Below are 24744 nucleotides of genomic sequence, written 5' to 3'. Positions count from 1 at the left end.
AGTAATTGGTTAATTATGAATTTGATAGTCTCAAATTCAGTATTATATTGCAGAATCATCACAAACGTGTATTTATTACGTATAATTTATTTTAGTAATATATTGATTGAAAAAATGTTAGTAATGAAATGAGGTGATTCAATTTAGAGTAGGCTAGCCTTGGGGTGTAAATGCAAACATTATGCCCTTAACAGAGGAGAAAGGAATAGTTCTGGAAAATTCTACTGAAATCTGTGTGGACCCCATAAACACATATATATATATATATATATATATGTTTCATTCTGAGGACTGTTTCTGCTCGCAAAACCTGAATCTAGCCACACACACACTGGTGGGGGACAAAGGATTTTGGGGTGAGTGTGCTGGCCATTACTTTCACTTGCTTGCTATGTGAACTAACCAACATATGAAAGGCAATAGTATTCATTCATTGATTTATGTTGAATAGTCTTTCAATTGTATGTCAAGAATTTTTGTAAAATGCCACTTTTGTTTGAATAACAGATTTACAGATACATGCAAGGTGATGGTGTGACTGTATTGTGACAGCTCTAGCTAGCAAATAGCTTATTCATATACAGCGTAGGAGGTAGTGGCTATCAAGCTAGCATGGTGCTTTCTAAATTGTCTGATCCAAGGTTTTCGATTGCAAAATCCACATCCAAAACGGTTCGGGTATAGTCACTGTTAATCCGCTGTTTTAACGCCTCAAATCAAAATCAAAATGTTTCAGTGACAGCTAGATAGCTAACGTTAGCTTGCTTTGATCTGAATGCTTGGTGGCTAGCTAATGCGAGCTACCTGACAACGTATGCGGTGTATCAAATACAATATTCTGTATTTTAGCTTTTGTTAAATCATTTAAACTGCAGATTATTCGCCTTCTCCAAAAGTTACCAAGTTCACTGATTGTGTTATCTACGTTTGCATGCTCATCATCTACTGATCAGATGGTCCAAGTTAGCCAGCTGGCTAGCTATAGCTAGTAGCTGCATATACTAAGCAAGTAACGTCAGTTAGCTTAGCGTTACTAGCCTCGCTAGCTAGCACAGCTGGGTGTCAACCAACTACGCAAGATGACAGAGCTTTATTTTTCAGCAAATGCATTTCCATGTATCTCATTTATTTACGCATGTGCAATTATAAGCAAATGCCATTCCAAATAGTGTAAGCGATGTTTTTGGACGCGAACAGCTTGCTAGTCGTCACATCAAATCCCTGTCATGTTCATGCCCGTCCACTGACACTGTTGTGATGTTGCACATACGTCGCCTGACATCATTTTGGCACCAACATCTCTTTTGTTCTCCCTCTTAAGCTATTAACTTTCTTTCCTATTCAATTTTTAAAGTACTGTAATAACAAATGAAGTTAATGAAACACCTAAATGCTTTCCCCATTATAATGTGTTTATTACAGACCCAATGACTGGAATAAACTGATAGAATTCTTCCCCTGCCAAGATGTCAAGTAAGACATAGTTTGCAATTATACAAGTTTAGCCATCAGATAATGAAAATATGAGTACTTCTGTTTGGTCTCGGATAAAGCTGGGCAACTATGGCTGCAAAAATGTGAATTTACAAATGTATATGTTATCACAATAAAATACATTTGAGTTTCAGGCATGAAATATTAACTTCTGGTAGCCTATATGATTTCCTAGTATTATAACTGATAGGTTAATAATTATCTGTCTTGTATTTGCTGAGAGAGAAATAGAAAATCACAAAATTCAGATCTACCTTGATGGGATTGATTTAATCAACATTGAGAGATGTAAAAAGGGGGCTTTTTGCCTCAATTTTAAAATCTCACCTTTTCTTTCAAAACAGAAAGAGAAAGAGAAAGGCCATATGCCCCTCCCCCTCCCCCAGCCCCTACAACAGTAAGTATTTCTGATGGCACATGGGAAGCCATTTGGAAAGGGATGTCCCATAACAACATTCATGCCATCTATTATCTTTCAATGTTAACTTGCTACTGTCCACATTTTTGGGGGCTAACTTTGTTTTTAAAAGTGGAATCCATTTGGCCATTTACTACGGTATACCCTGTAGATAGTCCTGTTACCACAGTAGAATTGGTCAATGCAATAGGCTTTGCAGTCTCAGATAATAAGCTCCACTCCCTAAGATGTGAGGTGCCGTATACAACATACCGTACAGTGTAGACTATACATTATTTTCATAACAAACAACGCTAATGTATAGATAACATTGCTGTCTTGACGATCCTTCTCGTTGCTACAGCATGAGTGCAAGTCTTTTTCAGTTGATCTCTACAGCTTTTCAACATTCATGTTTTCGCCAGTTTTATTCATTGATTTTGTCATGCTTTACCCCATTTTCTTTTAAACGTTATTTCTCATCTGTGTTTCTGTCTCATTTGTTTCCATCAGCAATTGCCCAACACCCCAGGGTTTGTGGGGTACAACCCCTACAGTCATCTGGCTTACAACAACTACAGGCTGGGAGGGACAACAAGCAACAACAGTCGGGCGACGGTAGGAATAACGACGTAGAGAAAACACCGGGATGAAAACGCCAGACACAGAAGGAAACTAACATCAATATTTAAAATGACTATCTTGTTGGATTGAAACAGCCTCATCTAGCTTGCTTAGTAAAACTCAGTAGTAACGTATCTGCAGATATGAGCTATAACAGCTCTTGACAACTTTGCTCTTTGGCTTTGTTTAGAAATAGTACTTTTTCCAGGGCTTATAAGAGCAGACATACTTGAACAGACAGACAGTATGATTCGTCTAACCCATTCCGTTACCAAGGCTTTCTGAGATGTATGCCATCCCAACGCTCCTCTTGCTGCCTTCATCATACTAGTGCAGACTGGCCAAGTGTCCATCTGTGTGTGTTCAAAATTGCTCGATCCTGCCCTGTAAAGTCTGCATTGCTGATAGCCATGCTAAGTAACCCATGCCATCAGCGTTGCCATGGCATTATAGACCCAATGCTTGGCATGGGTTTCGGCTGCTACGGGAATAATTCAGTCGTTGCATGCAAGCTGTGGTTGGCACTCGGGTTCTGATAATGGCATTATGTCACGCAGTGTGCCAGTCTCAGCTTGAGGGAGGTTTTGTATATTCTTCCATCAGCGTTGCCATCAGCGGTGCCAGTCTCAGCTGGAGGGAGGTTTTGTATATTCTTCCATCAGCGTTGCCATCAGCGGTGCCAGTCTCAGCTGGAGGGAGGTTTTGTATATTCTTCCATCAGCGTTGCCAGTTTCAGCTTGAGGGAGGTTTTGTATATTCTTCCATCAGCATTGCCATCAGCGGTGCCAGTCTCAGCTTGAGGGAGGTTTTGTATATTCTTCCATCAGCGTTGCCATCAGCGGTGCCAGTCTCAGCTTGAGGGAGGTTTTGTATATTCTTCCATCAGCGTTGCCATCAGCGGTGCCAGTCTCAGCTTGAGGGAGGTTTTGTATATTCTTTCATCAGCGTTACTCAATCATAGCCTCTGTGTGACTTCTGTACACTGGTTGGGCTCAAACAGGCTTGAATTAAATGGAGGTGATTGAACTGATGGTTTTGTAGTGTGAAGCGTCTTTGTTGGGATTTTTTTACAAATACTTTGTTGAAGGTTGGATGATCAGCTATGTGGTTGCGTATTTTCCTGCAGGGTGTCTCTCAGTCGAAACTTTGCTTTGTGTAAAATTGTATGATGAGACATTTTTAGCACCGGTTGGTGTCCTAACTTTGACTTTGAATCTAAAAAAAAAAAGTGCCTTTTTATTTCCCAGAATTCTTCAGGAATAAACATTCCAAAGCCACCCAAGCCGCCAGACAAGCCGTTGATGCCATACATGCGATATAGTCGCAAGGTAAGTTGTCTCCGCGTAACATTACTTAAACCCAAACTGCGCCATCGTGCGCACCACTGCAAGACATATTAAAATACTGTACTATACCCTTATAACACGCAGCACATTAGCCAGGGTTAGGGACGAGCACTCTTAATGTACACTGCACATCGTCTGCCCCATGTGTCCATGCAGGTAGGTGTGAACTGTGAAACTAGACATACAGCAGCCTAGGCATTAAGAGCACACAGGCAGACTATGGGGTATCTCCTTGGAGGTGGAGTTTACACACGGACTCCATAGGTTTGTGGAGATAATGAGCCCCTGTCTGGTTCTCATCACCAGGTTTGGGATCAAGTAAAAGCCTCCAATCCCGATCTGAAACTATGGGAAATTGGGAAGATAATCGGTGGCATGTGGAGGGACCTCACTGATGAGGAAAAACAGGATTACTTGAATGATTACGAAGCAGAGAAGGTTGGTTTGTTTTTACCGGGGTGTTTATTTACGGGGTTGTTACGGGTGACCAGTAACAAGTGTCTCCAACAGTTGTCAGAAGGGTCCCTCCAGTCATCATTCCTTCCTTTGTAAAAAAAATACTTGAGTAACTTTTCTTCAATGTCGAAGAGTTTGTTTTTGCATTGCAGGGGCACGTGTCAAAGGTCTCTCCTTTTGTCACATCCTTGTCTCTCCCCCACAGATTGAGTACAATGAGAGCATGAAGGCCTACCACAACTCTCCGGCCTACCTGGCTTACGTCAACGCTAAGAGCCGCGCCGAAGCCGCTCTGGAGGAGGAAAGCCGACAGCGCCAGTCTCGTCTCGACAAGGGCGAGCCGTACATGAGTATCCAGCCAGCAGACGACCCAGATGGTAAGACGCTCTCAGCACTACTAGTATTACCATGTTAGTCACACTGGTTCCCACACCATGTTTCAGCAACTGTGACATCACCTTGGTGTCAATTTCTATCCCTGCACTACTTCTTCGTGTTTTGTCACACTTGCTACTTCACCTTATAGGCCACGCTCCATTTCAGTTCTGTAGTATAAGTCTGGGCCCTGTATTTGGGATCAATGGCTTCACTGAGATCCAGTAAGAAACAAGGCAACACACATTCACATAGAAACATACATCAAAACTGGACTTCTGAATGACACCCTACAGGAAATTATGCTTGTCTCGTATCGAGCTGGATAATGGTATACAGGAAATGGATTTAAAAAAAATCTTGTAGTAAGTTGGAAACACCTAAGATATAAAAATGTGATAGTTAGTATCCCTATGGGTTCATTTGTCAACAAGCTGTACATTGATGACTTCAAAAAGATTTGCCACAACAGTTGCTTTAGTAGATGCAGAGAACAGGGAGAGTCTGAAGAAACGGTTCCCTTTGGTTTTGGAGATAAAGCACCCCCCAAAAGATATCGGAAGTGAAGATCAACCGATGGAACAGGTTGATGGAGATGATGATCATTTTCGAATGACGTCTTTCTCCAGCATAAAATGTGCGATGTTAATATGAAGCCAAAATTGTATTTCTTGCTCCCAAATTCACAGACAAATGCATCATCTTGCCCCCATTGCTATTTTCAAAGGGTAACATCCTTCACAGACTTCAAATGAAATGGGTGTTTGACTACAGCAATAAATTACTTTATTTAATCACTGCAGTTTTTAGTTTTTTTTTGTCAATTGAATGACCTTTGGCCCAACGTGGAATGAATGAATTCTCCATGTGTTCAATAAGAAGTTGACCTTATTAAAGAGACAATTTATTCTCCTACATTTATGACTTACTTTGATGCTGGTGTTACAGAGGACAGCTTCATTTGACCCTGGATTTAAAAGAAAAGTGTCATGTACCTCAAAGCTTGGCTGTTCACTTAGTTTCGCAACATCCTCTAGTTGTTCTGGGAAATAATAAAGAGCACAAGCGCCAGTAAAAACCACCAAGACATTTCTGGAGTAAATGAGTAAGGTTTTTGAGAGGCAGCGAGAGAGAGAAATGTATCTTTATCTCTCTACCCACACATGGATGTCAATACCATTCACAACAACAGTGTTGAAACTGTGAAATGTGTATATTCAAGTATATTCATGCGACAAAACATGTAAACAGCCACATTTGCAGACATTTCCGACTGATATATAAATGGTTCAACCAAACGTAGGTATGTCAATGTTAAACTATGTCCGATTAAGATATGCCAGATCAGGTTTCTTTCCGGAAGCCGACCACATCTACACTTGTTGTGGTGGGATCTCTCCCCTCTTGACCCATTGACCGTTCTGTTCGCTGAGCCCTGATAGATACACGGCACCCGCCACATGCCTTTTCCATTCGCTCTCCCAGATTACGACGACGGATTCTCCACGAAGCACTCGGCTGCCGCCCGTTTCCAGCGCAACCACCGGCTGATCAGCGAGATCCTGAGCGAGAGCGTGGTCCCCGACGTGCGCTCCGTCGTCACTACCGCCCGCATGCAGGTCTTGAAACGGCAGGTCCAGTCCCTTATGGTGCACCAGGTACGCTGGTGTCTTGTCAGTCTTCAGTCGGTCTTCCTAGAGACATATAGATACCCAGTCATGGCAACCTGGAAATCAGATCCTTTCTCCTTATTTGATAAATGAGTAGCAATTAAAAACAGGTAACCAGTCAGGTAAATTGGCAGGTCTCTGTCTGTCTGTCTGGTCCACAGAGGAAGCTGGAGGCGGAGCTACTTCAGATTGAAGACCGCCACCAGGACAAGAAAAGGAAATTCATCGATGCCACAGAGTCTTTCAACGGCGAGCTGAAAAGGGTATGGGATCATCATCAGGGAACTTGTACGCAAAATCTATTAATGTTGCACATAGTAAATATTACAGCGTTGACCTCAGGCTATTTGGAATGGGCCAGTTCTGCATTGTAGAGATCCCGCAGCTGCTAACTTTATCCATGTGTCCTGGCAAACACGCGGCGTCATCACTTAGAATTCTAAGTGAATTGACTCGGTGCAGTTCTGAATCCAGATGCCGCACTGTGTAGTCCATACCCCAGATGGCGCCATTTACTTCGAGTCAATTTACTTCCTCTATGCTTCACAATGGGCAACTCAATGAAATAAAATGATTGAAAGGGGGAATACCTAGTCAGTTGTAGAACTGAATGCATTCAAATGAAACGTGTCTTCCGCATTTAACCCAACCCCTCTGAATTAGAGAGGTGCGGAGGCCTGCCTTAATAGACATCCACGGCGCCCATGGAACAGTTGGTTAACTGCCTTGCAATGTGGTATCATTGTAGAGGAAACAGGAACTGTGCCAAATCTGATCAAGGTCAACATTGCACTCGCAACTTACTGTCTCACTGTTACTAATCACAGTTGCACAGGTGTGAGATTGATTGTAAGATGAATAGCATGAATCCCCAGCATTAATCCCCTGGCGGGGAGACTCAACGTGTTGCCATTCTGCGCCCAGCTGTGTTGTATGAAAGTAGAGGTGGACATGGAGAAGATATCTGCAGAGGTCGCTGCGGCAGAGGATGCATCCCGCAGGCGCCTGTCGGAGCGGGAGAAGGAGGCGTCCACGTCCTCTAGCCTGGAGGAGGAGGAGAAACCAGTTGGCCCGTCAAATGGCAGCAAGAGCCAGCAGGTGTCTGTCAGTGACAGCAGCAACAAGGAGAGAGAGGAGACGGAACCCAGCCCCATGGATACTGGTGGTGAGGCCCAACAGTATTAATCACTGAACCGTATGGTATTTTAATGTATGGTTCTGGTCAGGTCCCCTGAGTTAGGCAAATGGGGAGATGCTTCTCTTGGGAGATTGTCTGCTGAGCGCATTTTACAATGTTATTTTATATGTTTGAAACCACATCGGTGTTTGCTGTCCCCTAATATTTCCTGCTTTCTTGGTTACAGAGAAGTCAAAGGCATCGGAGGAGTCGACGGCTCGTCCTGCCAGTGAGGTTGAGGAGGGGGCGCCGTCGGAGGACAAGGAGAGTGTTCCGGAAGGGGTGATGGAGGACGGCACCAGTGACAGTAACACGGGGTCAGAGACCACCTCTGCTGTGACGGAGGACGCCCCGCCCAGCGAGCCAGCAGCCTCAGAGGGGCCGAGCAGGGCACGCCCTTCCGCCCACTGAGGAGTCGACCTCTGACCTTAGGGCCGAGAAATGTCCATGATGCATCATTCCATCTCTACGGTCCCACTCTGATGATAACACATTGTACATTAGTATCTATGTGAACAAAAGCTGTGTTTAGATGGGTTTCTATTTCCGATGGGAAGTTTGATGCAATTGGTTGAATCTTCAGAGCTCTGTTGGCAGGGTCAAAATGGACCTGCTGTCAATTTGCGAAGCGCTCCAAGTGCACAAAGCAAAGCAATTGTCCCAACTAAAGTGAATGTCATCTAAATTGAGTCACAATTCATACGGTGAATTCGCCGTATTTCTATCACAGACCGCAGTGCCAGTCGATAGCAACCATCCCATCACCTGTCAATATATCAAAACATATCTCTTGTCTTATTCTATGGTTCTATATCTGGCAGACACTATGGTACTATATCTGGCAGACACTATGGTACTATATCTGGCAGACACTGGTACTATATCTGGCAGACACTATGGTACTATATCTGGCAGACACTATGGTACTATATCTGGCAGACACCATTAATCTTACCGATTGAGGCTGGTTGTAAAAACTGTCGCAAAAAAAACAAGTTGTTCAATGTTTAATTACTTGTTCTTTGGAGTGTAATGTTATTGTTGCTTTCAATGTTATTGTTGCTTTCAATGTTATTGTTGCTTTCAATGTTATTTTTGCATGGTGTCGCAACTCCTCAAATGGAAGAGTTTGCTTTAGTAAAGGGAAGGGGTGGGGTGACTCTCGATATTTTGTCATGTTTACTCTTAAGTATCAGTATTAAGTGACAGTATTGTCTCAGGAGTTAATAGAAATAAGTAGTTGTTTTCATGATTTATTATTATTCTTGTGTATTGTGAGTCCTGGGCCCAGTCCGTTCGTCCACCAACCTGTTGTAATGCTACGAGTCCATCCATGCTGTACAGTGCTCTTAACAGTCAGTGTTCTAAAGTCTGCTAGCTCTCAATCAAATCAAAAGCACTATGCTTAGAACAACCTTTCAAGTGTTATGTTGTTATGACCAGTAGTACAATGTTCGACCCAGAACAAACTCTTAAATGTTAATATGCAATGTAAGAAGCCGCGTTGGAAGGTTTGCGTGAGCGTGAGTGGTTTTTCATCTCGTCCTAAAGCTACTTGGAAGAGCAGAGTGAGTCATCAACATACTGTCTTAAAAATCGATTTTGTTTGCCACATTTATACCAATAAACTTTTCTACCCTGACATGAAGTTGTTGACGTCAGAGTTTGTTTTCAATGTCTCGCGCATTGCGTATAGAACTGGTCATCCTTTAAGGTGGCGTGTTTGTTCATATTAACAGTTATTCCCACACTCAGGCTGAGGTGGCCGAGGATAATTCCATGTTGGAATTCAAATCAAATGTATTTGTCACATACACGTGTTTAGCAGATGTTATGGCGGGTGTAGCGAAATGCTTGTGTTTCTAGCTCTGGCAGTTCAGTAATATCTAACAGTGATATCTAGCAATTTCACAACATATACACACACGTCTAAAGTAAAGGAATGGAATTAAGTATATGTAAATATTTGGGTGAGCAATGTCAGAGCAGCATAGACTAAGACACAGTAGAATACGATAGAGTACAGTATATACATATGAGATGAGTAACGCAAAATATGTAAACATGATTAAAGTGACAAGTGATCAATTATTGAAGTCTATGTATATAGGGCAGCAGCCTCTAATGTGCTAGTGATGGCTATTTAACAGTATTTAACAGTCTGATGGCTTTGAGATAGAAGCTATTTTTCAGTCTCTCGGTCCCTGCTTCGATGCACCTGTACTGACCTCGCCTTCTGGATGATAGCGGGGAAAACAGGCAGTGGTTCGGGTGGTTGTTGTCCTTGATGGCCCGTCAGGAAGTCCAGGACCGAGTTGCACAGGGCAGGGTTCAGACCCAGAGCCTCTAGCTTAATGATGAGCTTGAAGAGTACTATGGTGTTGAAGGCTGAGCTGTAGTCAATGAACAGCATTCTTACATAGGTATTCCTCTTGTCCAGATGGGAAAGGGCAGTGTGCAGTGTGATGGCGATTGCATCGTCTGTGGATCTATTGGGGTGGTATGCAAATTGAAGCGGGTCTAGTGTGTCAGGTAAGGTAGAGGTGATATGATCCGTGACTAGTCTCTCAAAGCACTTCACGATGACAGAAGTGAGTGCTACGGGGCGATAGTCATTTAGTTCAATTACCTTTACTTTATTGAGTACAGGAACAATGGTGGACATCTTGAAGCATGTGGGGACAGTAGACGTCGGTGGCACTGTGTTATCCTCGGTGGCACTGTGTTATCCTAGCCCTGTGCAAATTGTGACCCATTTGAACTGGCCAGATTTGATAAGACATGAACTCTAGGCAGCATGTGTTACACTTCCAACGACTTATCACACACTATCTATGGCCCCCAATACTGACGACAGATTTGAAACCATTTGTTAAAGATGTGGTCCACTGGTCTGTGTCCTCTGATCTACAAGGTACAAGGAAGTGGGTTTCCTGTTTTCAGTACAAGCACCACTCTTTCCAGCTGTCTGATGTAGTGTTTTCTGTTGTAGTTAACATGTTTTTAACCAACAGTATTTACGTTGTATCGACCTGATGTGAGCAAAGGAGACAGGTAGAAGATAAACAAAGAGAGACAGGTAGAAGATAAACAAAGAGAGACAGGTAGAAGATAAACAGATAAAGAGGACAGGTAGAAGGTCAACTGATAAAGAGGACAGGTAGAAGGTAAACTGATAAAGAGGACAGGTAAAAGATATACACATCTAAGAGACAGGTAGAGGATCAACAGCCACAGTCGTCTTCCTGTTAGCACACTTAGAAAAAAGAAACATCTGTCACTTTTGCAGCTAGATTCCATGTGCAGGAACCATACCGGCAGCCCCATAGCATTTGAATTAGTAGAAAGTGAACATCCGTGATGGGTGGACCGGTGACCTATTGAGTTTACCCGTGAGTGTACCAGTCCAATTTTTTTTGGCAGCTTATTAATTGTCCGTTCTAATAATGATATTTCTATGATCTGCTTTCTGCAATAGCGATGAGATTTGTCTCAGCTTTAGTGTAGGTGCAGATGTGCACAGTTGTCCCTCTGCAGCAGTCAACCTGTTGCACAGAATTGTGGTTAGTGTTTCTTGGCTGGTTTCTTTTCCTGAGCGCCTTGAAAACTCAAAGCCGCAACCGCACGGGCAGACAGGTGTGCAACTTGCACAGAGTTGGAGGAGAGGAGGGGAGAATAAGACTGAACATGCCCTTTACTGACAAAAAGGTCAACTAAGACAGCAGCGGTACTGCCACAACTGCCTAAGCAAAAGTGTTGTGGTGGTTAACACAATGACCAACATATACCGTATGAGTATTGGTGAAAGGGACATTTGGAGAAATCACTTATTTGTCGAGGTTGTCAAAGGGGACATGAAGAAACATGAGTTTATCTCTAATATTTTGAATTAAACACACATGGAGCATTGATTGTAATGAGTCTGTCTCACCTTTGAAGTTCTCTGCATATCAGCCAGTTGCTCTGGGAGGCCTGTTTTGGTAAGACACTTGAAAATAGTCCCTTCAGTGCATGCTGTTTACAGAATGAGCATCCATCTGGTTTGTTACTTACTTATGCAGTAAATACTTTTCAGTATTTGTTTTTTAGTTATACTTGTACTTTTATTCTAGCTAAATGTATCTCAAAGTGGGTTATTTGCTATGCTGAAGATTTCATTTCATACAGACTTTGTAATACAGCCTTTTCATCCAACATATCTCCAACATCCACTCTTAAGCACAACCCAAAATAGTTCTACCTGGAGCCAAAAGGGTTCTACCTGGAACCAAAAAGGGTTCTACCTGGAACCAAAAAGGGTTCTACCTGGAACCAAAAAAGGTTCTACCTGGAGCCAAAAAGTGTTCTACCTGGAACCAAAAGGTGTTCTACCTGGAACCAAAAAGGGTTCTACCTGGAACCAAAAAGTGTTCTACCTGGAACCAAAAAGGGTTCTACCTGGAGCCAAAAAGGGTTCTACCTGGAACCAAAAAGGGTTCTACCTGGAACCAAAAAGGATTCTACCTGGAACCAAAAAGGGTTCTACCTGGAACCAAAAAGGGTTCTACCTGGAACCAAAAAGGGTTCTACCTGGAACCAAAAAGGGTTCTCCTATGGGGTCAGTTGAAGAACCCTTTTGGAACCGTTTTTCTAAGAGTACATACAGTACATGTATTGTAATGATAATCAGTATGCCCTGTTTACCTTCATCCCTGCTCCACCTGAAAGTACAGGCAGGGGTGAGGATAAACTGAAGACAATAGAAAATGGTAGACCAAAGTTTAACAAAATACAATTAAAATCAAGGTGGCTAATGGCTTTTAATACAACATCAGCTGTAATCTCAATCGGAGATGGCACGGGAAATTTCATCAACATCTAAGCCTATTGATAAGTAATGGGGTTGTAACGGCGAGGTGAGAAACCAAATCTACACCAATTTAGGACCTATATATATATTGTGTTCTCAATGAACCGATCTAGCATTTTCTTCAGTGTAGACTACAAAGAAAAATAAGCCTCAACAGCACAAGCGTAATGGTGTTATCTTTCGAGTGACTGCGGGTTGAAAATAGAACCAGGCGATACATTTTCCCTCGACCACTGCGGCCACTGAGATCTTTGTGTGTCTGAGTGTCTGTGCTGAACAACATGAACACTCATTTCCTCTCATAGTGTCCAATAGCTGTATGCAGCAGTTCAACTGCAATGTTCAATAGGTAATGAATCAGTTCTACCAGTTCTATGGGATGCAGTTCTATCTCTCTACACTGTCATACAAATGATGAAACCTCAAATGGTTCTGCACAGTGTGTTAAACCAACAACATTTGCATTTACTCTCATTCCTTGTCATTGTTTTTTTCACGAGACACCCCGGGGGAGTAAAGGTGTTAACTTTTTTTAAACTTTTTTTTTTTAGTATAGTTCAAAGGGGAATCTAGCACCTGACACAGCCTCATCTCGACTAGCGGGCTTGTCTCTCTACTTTCACAACCTGTGTACAGAGAGAAAGTGCAGTTGTAACTCTCAATCAACATGACCGCTGTCAAAGGTGAGAGCACATCTTTCGATGTTTCATACATTTAAACAAAAATACATGTCATCATTTTTCAAATAAATGTTAAATAGTTTATGTATTCACGGGATATTAGCTTCCTGTCATTTTTCAACAAATAACAACTTTTATCAAAAGGAATATAAATACATTTTTGTTGTAGGATTTATTAATCCAATAAATAAATAGATAAATAAATGTGTGTTGTATAAGTAGGGGTTATATTGAATTAAATGACTAAAAAGGCACTACTGCGGGGCAGGATTAGCACAACAGTGCGTCCAGTCAATTGCTGCATGGATGTAGACAATCATATATGAAAATAGTAAATGTGCTTCCTTCCGTTGGTTGAACATAGTGTAGGGTGCTAAAATGGAAAAGCTAAAGCCTTTCAGCTTTACCTATACAAGCCATACAGCTGTATAGCTACGTAGGCTAGAATCATTCAATTGAGCTTTTACTTCTATATTATTAACACAATATCTGTGAATCTCTGACATCTGCTGCCCTTGTTTCAATTCATGATTTTTGAAATGTTAATTGACTTTTTTAAGCGTTTCAAATCAATTGAGCATAGAAATACGGAAACTTGAACCAGGTTTGTAAGACTGAGAGGTTTGCAGGTACAGCCCCAGTTCACTCACGACACGTTTTGTAACCGAGTCACTTCTGTTTTGAAGGTTTGAGAATTTCCAGTTTTCTGATCGTGCGATGAGTCAAAGGGGGATTTTTAAAAAGTCGTTTTTGTTTTGTTTCTTTGTTTCTTTTTGTCTCTTAAAAAAGAGAAGATTGATTTAATGCTTTCCATATTTGGGTATGCTATGATATCTTTGGACAACCGATCAATCGGTGCATCCCTTTCTGTTACCACCAGATGTCCTGCTGTGTCTTTTGTTGCACACTGTACAACAGGGGTCCTCAATTACATTCATCCGAGTGAATATTTTTCCTTGAGTGGATGGTCAGGAACATAGTTATATATGATTTGTACACTGCACAATTAACTCCCAAACAGATATAGTATTTGACAAAAGCAGAATCATTTCAAACCTTGAATACATTGAGATACTGCTAATGCTGATTCCCTGGTGATTTTCCAGTGTTTGATGTCCAACAACAAACACGTTATGCTCAGAAAACTTGGGGGGCCAAATATATCACCGGTGGGATGAATTTGGCCTGTTGGCCACTTATTGGGGAACCCTGCGGTACAAGCTAAATACCCAACAGTTGAGACAACTCAAATTCACTATTGACACTTGCAAAAACAATATATGCTAATAACAAGGGACATCAACTCCTATGTAGCCTCATAAGTGACGTGTCTTGAACTCTTTCCAAAGGTTGTTCTTATAGTCAACTACTGTAACATATCAGTCTATTTATTGATCAACTGGTACTCTAGAGCTTTAACCACACCTTATCTGATTTTCAGATACACGAATCTTAGTACCAGCTCTGTTGATCTGGACCTACTTTGAGGTAAGAACCATGGACGAACACAGTCTTCAGTATACCACATCATACAATATCATTTGTGTGAAGTATTAATAGTCTTTTGAAATCATTTTTTTGGACAATCATTTTAATGACATGTTGACAACTCACTTAATAACATGACACGAACTCTACCCACAGAAACGCACAAACACTACACTGGTACTAACCACAGTCTTTCAGTCAATGGCATACTGTATAACACAACTTCCTCTCAGGAAGTGGTATGCTCATCTGAAAGCATGCCAGTTTATCAAGGGGCCAGATGCAGGGTACATTGTGTCGGCTTCATTTTGGACCCAGTTCCCTGATCCTGAACACTAATCTATTTGAATGACATTTCATTAGTATTCAAGGCGTTCGATTACACCAGTCAACCATCAATTATCCTGATTTATAGTATGTCCCATTTTGTCTTTTTTTCCCCAGACTTGCTTCTCTCAGAACGAAAACGTGACCACAGAGTTCATCACTGATTACACTGATTACCCCACAGACAAGACTGACTTGGATTATGATCATTGGACCCAGCAATGCCAGAAGGAATCCAACCGCCACTTCCGCTCCTGGTTCATGCCCACCTTCTACTCCCTCATCTGCTTCCTCGGTCTGGTCGGTAACATCCTGGTGATCGGTACCTACGTCTACTTCAACCGGCTGAAGACCGGGACCGATGTGTTCCTGCTCAGCCTGTCCGTCGCCGACCTGCTGTTTGCCGTGTCGCTGCCCCTCTGGGCGACCAACTCCATGACGGAATGGGTGCTGGGGCTGTTCATCTGCAAGGTCATGCACACCATCTATAAGGTCAGCTTCTACAGCGGCATGTTCCTCCTCACCTCCATCAGCGTGGACAGGTATGTTATTGCAAATGCGAACGCGTTCTCAAAGACTAACTTGGTTAAATAAAAGCCTGATTGAAACGTGTTTCAGTGTGCGTCCTGCTGTGACCTAATAGGCTGATCTGCTCCTATCTCTGCTGTGACCTAATAGGCTGATCTGCTCCTATCTCTGCTGGGACCTAATAGGATGATCTGCTCCTATCTCTGCTGTGACCTAATAGGCTGATCTGCTCCTATATCTGCTGTGACCTAATAGGCTGATCTGCTCCTATCTCTGCTGTGACCTAATAGGCTGATCTGCTCCTATCTCTGTAAATATTTGAATATATGAGCAGATATATGAGCCTACTTTATAAAGCCTACTTTTTGTCATTTTTCTGACAGGTACTTCGCCATCTCCAAGGCCGTCTCTGCCCACCGCCACCGCTCCACGGCCGTGTTCATTAGCAAGGTGACCTCTGTGGTCATCTGGGTGATGGCGCTGGTCTTCTCTGTGCCCGAGATGTCCTACACCAACATCAGCAACAAGACCTGCACCCCCTACACCGCCGGCTCAGACCAGGTGCGCGTGGGCATCCAGGTGAGCCAGATGGTCCTGGGGTTTGTTCTGCCACTCCTAATCATGGCCTTTTGTTACGGCGCCATTGTGAAGACCCTGTGCCAGGCCCGGAGCTTTGAGAAGAACAAGGCCATCAAGGTGATCTTCGCTGTGGTGGCGGTCTTCCTGCTCTGCCAGGTGCCCTATAATCTGGTACTGCTGCTGACCACTCTCGACACAGCTAACGGGGGCAGCAAGGACTGCCTCTACGACAACAGCCTCCTCTACGCCTCTGACATCACCCAGTGCCTGGCTTTCATGAGGTGCTGCCTCAACCCCTTTGTGTACGCGTTCATCGGGGTGAAGTTCCGCCGCGACCTCCTGAAGCTGCTGAAGGATCTGGGCTGTATGAGCCAGGAGAGATTCTTCCAGTACACCTGCGGAAAGAGGAGGAGTTCAGCGGTCGCCATGGAAACCGAGACCACAACCACTTTCTCCCCCTAAAGCTGCCAATGCTGCCTTGTCTGACGGCCTTTTCAACATGGACAAGACCTTGTGCACAGCCTGTGTTTATTTCTTATTATATTTTAAATGTTTGCTTGTAAGTGTTCTGTAGGTCACTTAAAAGGTCTAAAGGACATATATGTTTTATGTATCAGGCAGCTTACTGGTCGTCACCAGGAATTTATTTGGATCAAGTCTATACCATAAAAAAATCCTGTTATATAGCTGCCAGTGGAGGACTAGCACTGTAAATACTCAATATCTTTGTATTATTTCTGTGTTGTTTTGAGTCTTATTTCCGAAGTAAATAAAAAATCAAATTTAAAAATGTGTAGTCTGGTCTCTAAACTATAATTTGACACCTTGTGACCACTTGTTCCACAACCTGGATTAAAAAATACGAAAGTATTCTAGGGTATAAATACTGTAGTATTCACTGTAGTGTTTACTGTAGTACACTGTATACTGTAGTAAAATAAAACTGTAGTATATACTATACTAATACAGTGCCTTGCGAAAGTATTCGGCCCCCTTGAACTTTGCGAACTTTTGCCACATTTCAGGCTTCAAACATAAAGATATAAAACTGTATTTTTTTGTGAAGAATCAACAACAAGTGGGACACAATCATGAAGTGGAACGACATTTATTGGATATTTCAAACTTTTTTAACAAATCAAAAACTGAAAAATTGGGCGTGCAAAATTATTCAGCCCCTTTACTTTCAGTGCAGCAAACTCTCTCCAGAAGTTCAGTGGGGATCTCTGAATGATCCAATGTTGAGCGAAATGACTAATGATGATAAATACAATCCACCTGTGTGTAATCAAGTCTTCATATAAATGCACCTGCACTGTGATAGTCTCAGAGGTCCGTTAAAAGCGCAGAGAGCATCATGAAGAACAAGGAATACACCAGGCAGGTCCGAGATACTGTTGTGAAGAAGTTTAAAGCCGGATTTGGATACAAAAAGATTTCCCAAGCTTTAAACATCCCAAGGAGCACTGTGCAAGCGATAATATTGAAATGGAAGGAGTATCAGACCACTGCAAATCTACCAAGACCTGGCCGTCCCTCTAAACTTTCAGCTCATACAAGGAGAAGACTGATCAGAGATGCAGCCAAGAGGCCCATGATCACTCTGGATGAACTGCAGAGATCTACAGCTGAGGTGGGAGACTCTGTCCATAGGACAACAATCAGTCGTATATTGCACAAATCTGGCCTTTATGGAAGAGAGGCAAGAAGAAAGCCATTTCTTAAAGATATCCATAAAAAGTGTCGTTTAAAGTTTGCCACAAGCCACCTGGGAGACACACCAAACATGTGGAAGAAGGTGCTCTGGTCAGATGAAACCAAAATTGAACTTTTTGGCAACAATGCAAAACGTTATGTTTGGCGTAAAAGCAACACAGCTCATCACCCTGAATACATCACCCCCACTGTCAAACATGGTGGTGGCAGCATCATGGTTTGGGCCTGCTTTTCTTCAGCCGGGACAGGGAAGATGGTTAAAATTGATGGGAAGATGGATGGAGCCAAATACAGGACCATTCTGGAAGAATGGGACTGGGACTGGGACGGAGATTTGTCTTCCAACAAGACAATGATCCAAAAGATAAAGCAAAATCTACAATGGAATGGTTCAAAAATAAACATATCCAGGTGTTAGAATGGCCAAGTCAAAGTCCAGACCTGAATCCAATCGAGAATCTGTGGAAAGAACTGAAAACTGCTGTTCACAAATGCTCTCCATCCAACCTCACTGAGCTCGAGCTGTTTTGCAAGGAGGAATGGGAAAAGATTTCAGTCTCTCGATGTGCAAAACTGATAGAGACATACCCCAAGCGACTTACAGCTGTAATCGCAGCAAAAGGTGGCGCTACAAAGTATTAACTTAAGGGGGCTGAATAATTTTGCACGCCCAATTCTTCAGTTTTTGATTTGTTAAAAAAGTTTGAAATATCCAATAAATGTCGTTCCACTTCATGATTGTGTCCCACATGTTGTTGATTCTTCACAAAAAAATACAGTTTTATATCTTTATGTTTGAAGCCTGAAATGTGGCAAAAGGTCGCAAAGTTCAAGGGGGCCGAATAATTTCGCAAGGCACTGTACATGTAGTGTTTTTACAGGTTATAGTATTTACTGTACTGCTTTTGTAGACTTTAGTATACTGTAGTATTTACTGTAGGGTTTTTTCAGACTGTGGTATACTATAGTACTTACTGTAGTGTTTTTGTAGACTGTAGTATACTGTAGTATTTACTGTTTTTGCATACAAGGTGTTTTTGTTGTACTATCTTTGAAATAGAAGTGGAGGCTTTCTCCTTCAGGAAACCTACTGGAGAAATACTAAAACAGCACATTTTTCCTAACCTGTATGTAGGTAGGACTTGGGTCTGGACAGCTAGTTCAGTGCTTCTGCTCTTTTCTATAACCTGTAGGGGAATGAATATGTGGTCTTGTTATGCAGGTGAATGAGGACCCAAAAGCGACTTGGCGAAAACAGAGTCTTTAATCCAGTAAAGTAAAATACAATCAAAAAACACAACTTCCACTCGTAATGACGAGAACCGACTGGAGACTCGATCTTGAACAGCAGGTTGCCTCGGGAAGGCACTTGAACCTAGCAGACTCAGACACCTGCTCACCACGCAGCATCTGTGGGAAACACGACACGACAGGGCGATACACAAACACAGCACGGTGAACAATAGATAAGGATCCGACAGGGCAGGAACGGAAAACAAGGAGAGAAATAGGGACTCTAATCAGGGAAAAGGATCGGGAACAGGTGTGGGAAGACTAAATGATTGATTAGGGGAATAGGAACAGCTGGGAGCAGGAACGGAACGATAGAGAGAAGAGAGAGAGGGAGGGGGAGAGAGAGGAATAGAAAAAGGGAACGAACCTAATAAGACCAGCAGGGGGAAACGAACAGAAGGGAAAGCATAATGACAAGACAATATATGACAAAACATGACAGTACCCCCCACTCACCGAGCGCCTCCTGGCGCTCTCGAGGAGGAATCAGGGAAAAGGATCGGGAACACTGGCGGCAACGGAGGAAATCATAGATCAAACGGTCCAGCACGTCCCGAGAAAGAACCCAACTCCTCTCCTCAGGACCGTAACGGAAAAACGAAAAAAAGGGAAACTAGGGTACTACTCTAAAAAAAAAAATGAGACACGGGTAGAGAACTGAAAACTTTAGAGCAAACAGGACCAAACAGGCCAGGAGAGTAACAACTAGGGACAGACTGAGACACAGCAAGGGCAGGAACAAGAACAGGAGAGATGCGATGGCAGGGAACAGACTGAGACCCAGCAAGACCAGGAGCAGAAGCAGAAAAATACGCACAAGGGTGGACCCCATCGTCAGTATCGGAGCGCTGGGACAGAATGGCTCCCACGCCCACCCCCGACGCGTCAACCTCAACAATAAACTGTTTAGTGACGTCAGGTGCAACAAGGATAGGAGCGGATGCAAAACGCTTCTTAAAGAGATCAGAACAACAATCATACGACCGGTGAGGAGGAAGGGAGTTGGTTCTGGACCGACTGAAGACCGTGCGCAGACCATGATATTCCTCCGGCACTCCTGTCAAATCACCAGGTTCCTCCTGAGAAGAGGGGACAGAACAAACAGGAGAAATAGCAGACATTAAACACTTCACATGACAAGAAACGCTCCAGGAAAGGACAGAACCACTAGACCAATCAAAAGAAGGATTATGACACACTAGCCAGGGATGACCCAAAACAACAGGTGTAAAAGGTGAACAAAAAATCAAAAAGAAATGGTCTCACTATGGTTACCAGATACAGTGAGGGTTAAAGGTAGTGTTTCACATAATATACTGGGGAGAGGACTACCATCCAAGGCAAACATGACCGTGGGCTCCCTAACTGTCTGAGAGGAATGTCATGTTCCCGCGCCCAGGCTTCGTCCATAAAACAGCCCTCTGCCCCAGAGTCTATTAATGCACTGCAGGAAGCTGCCGATCCGGTCCAGCGTAGATGGACCGGTAAGGTAGTACATGTACTTGACGGAGAGGACCGTCTAGTAGCGCTTATCAGTCGCCCTCCGCTTACTGATGAGCTCTGGCCTTTAACTGGACATGACATGACAAAATGACCAGCGGAACCGCAATAGAGACAGAGGCGGTTGGTGATTCTCCGTTCCCTCTCCTTAGTCGAGATGCGAATACCCCCAGCTGCATGGGCTCAACACCTGAGTCAGTGGGGAAAGACGGTAGTGTCGGAGAGAGGGGAGACACAGTTAACGCGAGCTCTCTTCTATGAGCTCGGTGACGAAGATCTACCCGTCGTTCAATGCGAATAGCGAGTTCAATCAAAGAATCCACGCTGGATGGAACCTCCCGAGAGAGAATCTCATCCTTAACCTTAGCGTGGAGTCCCTCCAGAAAACGAGCGAGCAACGCCTGCTCGTTCCAGTTACTGGAGGCAGCAAGAGTGCGAAACTCTATAGAGTAATCCGTTATGGATCGATTACCTTGACATAGGGAAGACAGGGACCAGGAAGCTTCTTTCCCAAAAACTGAGCGATCAAAAACCCTTATCATCTCCTCTTTAAAGTTCAGATAATTGTTAGTACACTCAGCGCTTGCCTCCCAGATAGCTGTGCCCCACTGCCGAGCCCGACCAGTAAGGAGTGATATGACGTAGGCAATCCGAGCTCTCTCTCTTGAGTATGTGTTGGGTTGGAGAGAGAACACGATATCACACTGGGTGAGAAAGGAGCGGCACTCAGTGGGCTGCCCAGAATAACAAGGTGGGTTATTAACCCTAGGTTCCGGAGGCTCGGAAGAACCGGAAGTAGCTGGTGACACGAGACGAAGACTCTGATACTGTCTTGAGAGGTCGGAGACCTGAGCGGCCAGGGTCTCAACGGCATGCCGAGCAGCAGACAATTCCTGCTCGTGTCTGCCGAGCATCGCTCCCTGGAACTCGAGAGTAGAGTAGAGAGAATCCATAGTCGCTGGGTCCATTCTTGGTCGGATCCTTCTGTTATGCAGGTGAATGAGGACCCAAAAGCGACTTGGCGAAAACAGAGTCTTTAATCCAGTAAAGTAAAATACAATCAAAAAACACAACTTCCACTCGTAATGACGAGAACCGACTGGAGACTCGATCTTGAACAGCAGGTTGCCTTGGGAAGGCACTTGAACCTAGCAGACTCAGACACCTGCTCACCACGCAGCATCTGAGGGAAACACGACACGACAGGGCGATACACAAACACAGCACGGTGAACAATAGATAAGGATCCGACAGGGCAGGAACGGAAAACAAGGAGAGAAATAGGGACTCTAATCAGGGAAAAGGATCGGGAACAGGTGTGGGAAGACTAAATGATTGATTAGGGGAATAGGAACAGCTGGGAGCAGGAACGGAACGATAGAGAGAAGAGAGAGAGGGAGGGGGAGAGAGAGGAATAGAAAAAGGGAACGAACCTAATAAGACCAGCAGGGGGAAACGAACAGAAGGGAAAGCATAATGACAAGACAATATATGACAAAACATGACAGGTCTATACTTGCCATGTTTCTCAGTCATGGTGGCACAAATTGCGATACAGGGGAGGGGAATGGGCAGGGTATATGTAAATTAAATAATGTAGTGTTTACTATAGTAAAAAAAAGTATTGTTTTTGTGGACTGTAGTGTTTTTGACATTACTGCGGTTAATACTGTAGTATTTACCAGAGGTGGGACCAAGTAATTGTTTTACAAGTCACAAGTCTCAAGTCTTAGCACTCAAGTCCCAGGTCAAGACAGGCAAGTCCGAGTCAAGTCAAGACCGTCAAGTATCAAGTCAAGACCGTCAAGTATCAAGTCCTAAACTTTGAGTTTCGAGTCCTAAACAAGTCATAATGTGCTCTTCACCAAATGTAATACCATTTCATATTTTTAACAAGAGTAATAGTTAGTATATTACATTTATGCAAATCATGAATGCTTTTAAAAATATCTATATATTTATTACTTTCCAAATAAACGTTATATTTCCATGGAAATACATGGGTAGCCATGAGAAAGACCCCCCCCCCCCCAAATAGTGATCGACTATCGAGGATGGCTATGGGGCGCAATCAGGCGATGTAGGTTTGTACACAATCGGCCAACCTTAACACACACACACACACACACACACACACACACACACACACACACACACACACACACACACACACACACACACACACACACACACACACACACACACACACACACACACACACACACACACACACACACACACAGTCTCTGTGTGGTTACAGTAGACTAACATATGGCAATGGTTTAAGGAACAGCAGCAACATCAGGCAGGATTTAGGCAACCAGCTGTGGTACGATTCAAACTATAATACGTGAAATGAAGAGTTGATGGGCTGCACACCTTTTTTTTTAAAGCTTCATTTTTTAATATTTGGGTTTGGGGAGGGTATCAAGTCAGGTCGAGTCATAAGGCTCAAGTCATTGGCGTTAAAGTCAAAGTCGAGTTGCAAGCCATCCTATTTGTGACTCGAGTCTTGAGTCCACACCTCTGGTATTTATTATAGTATTCTACAGTATATTACAACATTCTATAGCAGGGCTGCCCAACCCTCTTCCTGGAGATCTACTGTCCTGTAGGTTTTCAGTCCAGCCCTAATTTAGCGTATCTGATTCAGCTAGTTAAGGTCTTGTTGAGCAGCTGATAAGTAGAATCAGGTGTGTTAAATTAGGGTTGGACTGAAAACCCACAGGACGGTAGATCTACAGGAAGAAGGTTGGACAGCCCTGTTCTATAGTAAGTACTACACGTGATTGAGGGATTCTACAGTGTGGTATAGTATTCTACAGCAGGAGTAGACAACCCTGGTCCTGGAGGGCCACAGGCACTTCATGTTTTCGGTTTAACTGACCTGGAAGACCAGGTGTGTTGAATTTAGGCACTGAACTGATTAACAGTATACTGCAGTTTACTATAGAATTCTATAGTAAGTACTGTATTATTCTATAGTAAACTGAAGTATTTTTTCATGTGGGAACCCTACTTCTAGGCTATTTGGCATGCTAGATTTCCACCAATTTACAAGACCTTGCTTCAATATGGGTATTTGAAGCCTGTAAGTCTTTATTTGTATAGTCCATCTGTAGATGCTCTACAGACTCATCAGTAACATTTCAGCTAACTATCTACTAACCCTAACCCTAAGCTTAACCTTTACCCTAACCCAGGGTTTCCCCAACTCGGTCCTGTGGACCCCAATAGGTGCACATTTTGGTTTTTGCCATTGAACTACACAGCTGATTCAAATAATCAACTAATCATCAAGCTTTGATAATTTGAATCAGCTGTGTAGTGTTATGGCAAAAACCAAAACGTGCACCCCTTGGGGTCCCCAGGACCGAGTTGGGGAATCGTTGCCCTAACCCTTATTTTAAACCTAACCATAACCTTAGCAAGCAGTTGCTTATCAACAGATAGTTTGTTGATAGTATGACCATCTGTAGAGCATCTACAGATGGACTATCCAGACTCTCCAAATAAAGTGTGACCTTGAAGGCTTCCACGGGACAAAAGAACATCACATGGCACGGTTAATAAATGGTTTACACTCAAACTATGGGGTTACAGAGGAGATTAGCAAAAGTCAGACATTGCCAGACATCGTTTCATTCACCTACTCGTTTCAAAACGGACCTTGGCGAGGTCACTTCCCCAGAATAGCAAATGACAATAGGCTATTGTTTGTACGAAAGGGTTTATCCCTTTACATCCTTTCTGAGTGGAAAATATAAGACAGGGGTTAGACTCGTGCCGTCTTCACGACTGTGTTCTCTAGAACACTACCCCTCCTTTCAATTTCACTCATTCTAGTTACAGATGTCTGTAAAAATACAAATGTATTCCAAATCGCCATGAATTATATTATATATAATTCCTATTTCCTGTTACTGGCTCAAATGAATATCCTACAACTCTATGTGCTTACCACGTTGATGACATCATCCGACCTAACCCAGAATGTTAGAGCTGCAAGCAAGGGCGTGTGACACAGTGGGCTGACTGGATGACAGTAGGAGGGCTCGGGAGCTATCAATAAAAAGCATTCTACTCCTGGATTCATTTACTTTGAAACCTCAGGGACATAAACAACCCCTTTCTTTACACATTGAGGACAAGAGAACAACAAAAACAGGTAAGATACCTCAACTATATTTCAGTATTACAGGATCTCATAAATGGGACGGAGGGAGATTAAGAATGCATTTCATT

At 43.1% G+C, this 24744-nt stretch overlaps 2 protein-coding genes across 5 annotated transcripts; both read left to right on the top strand.

Annotated features, from left to right (window-relative positions):
• The first annotated feature begins 177 nt into the window (after window positions 1-177).
• On the top strand, window positions 178-9181 carry LOC124015972 (SWI/SNF-related matrix-associated actin-dependent regulator of chromatin subfamily E member 1-like). 4 transcript variants are annotated; one of them, XM_046331474.1, is made up of 11 exons: window positions 178-356; window positions 1423-1473; window positions 1839-1891; window positions 2405-2509; window positions 3763-3843; window positions 4168-4299; window positions 4523-4694; window positions 6178-6350; window positions 6524-6625; window positions 7287-7527; window positions 7727-9181. In XM_046331474.1, exons 2-11 carry the CDS (start codon window positions 1467-1469, stop codon window positions 7948-7950), a joined length of 1290 nt encoding a protein of 429 aa, XP_046187430.1. In that variant the 5' UTR covers window positions 178-356; window positions 1423-1466; the 3' UTR covers window positions 7951-9181. The 4 variants fall into 4 exon arrangements, with proteins under 4 accessions (XP_046187430.1, XP_046187431.1, XP_046187432.1 ...); XM_046331475.1 differs by lacking the exon at window positions 178-356 and adding an exon at window positions 586-672; XM_046331476.1 differs by lacking the exon at window positions 178-356 and adding an exon at window positions 660-678.
• Window positions 9182-12863: 3682 nt separating this feature from the next.
• On the top strand, window positions 12864-16780 carry LOC124015735 (C-C chemokine receptor type 7-like). The gene is made up of 4 exons (XM_046331170.1): window positions 12864-13071; window positions 14510-14556; window positions 15001-15425; window positions 15795-16780. Exons 1-4 carry the CDS (start codon window positions 13056-13058, stop codon window positions 16450-16452), a joined length of 1146 nt encoding a protein of 381 aa, XP_046187126.1. The 5' UTR covers window positions 12864-13055; the 3' UTR covers window positions 16453-16780.
• The last annotated feature ends 7964 nt before the right edge of the window (window positions 16781-24744 follow it).

This window comes from Oncorhynchus gorbuscha, linkage group LG26, assembly GCF_021184085.1.
Source record: "Oncorhynchus gorbuscha isolate QuinsamMale2020 ecotype Even-year linkage group LG26, OgorEven_v1.0, whole genome shotgun sequence".
Taxonomy (NCBI): Eukaryota; Metazoa; Chordata; class Actinopteri; order Salmoniformes; family Salmonidae; genus Oncorhynchus; species Oncorhynchus gorbuscha.
This window is presented reverse-complemented; position numbering and strand designations above follow the sequence as displayed.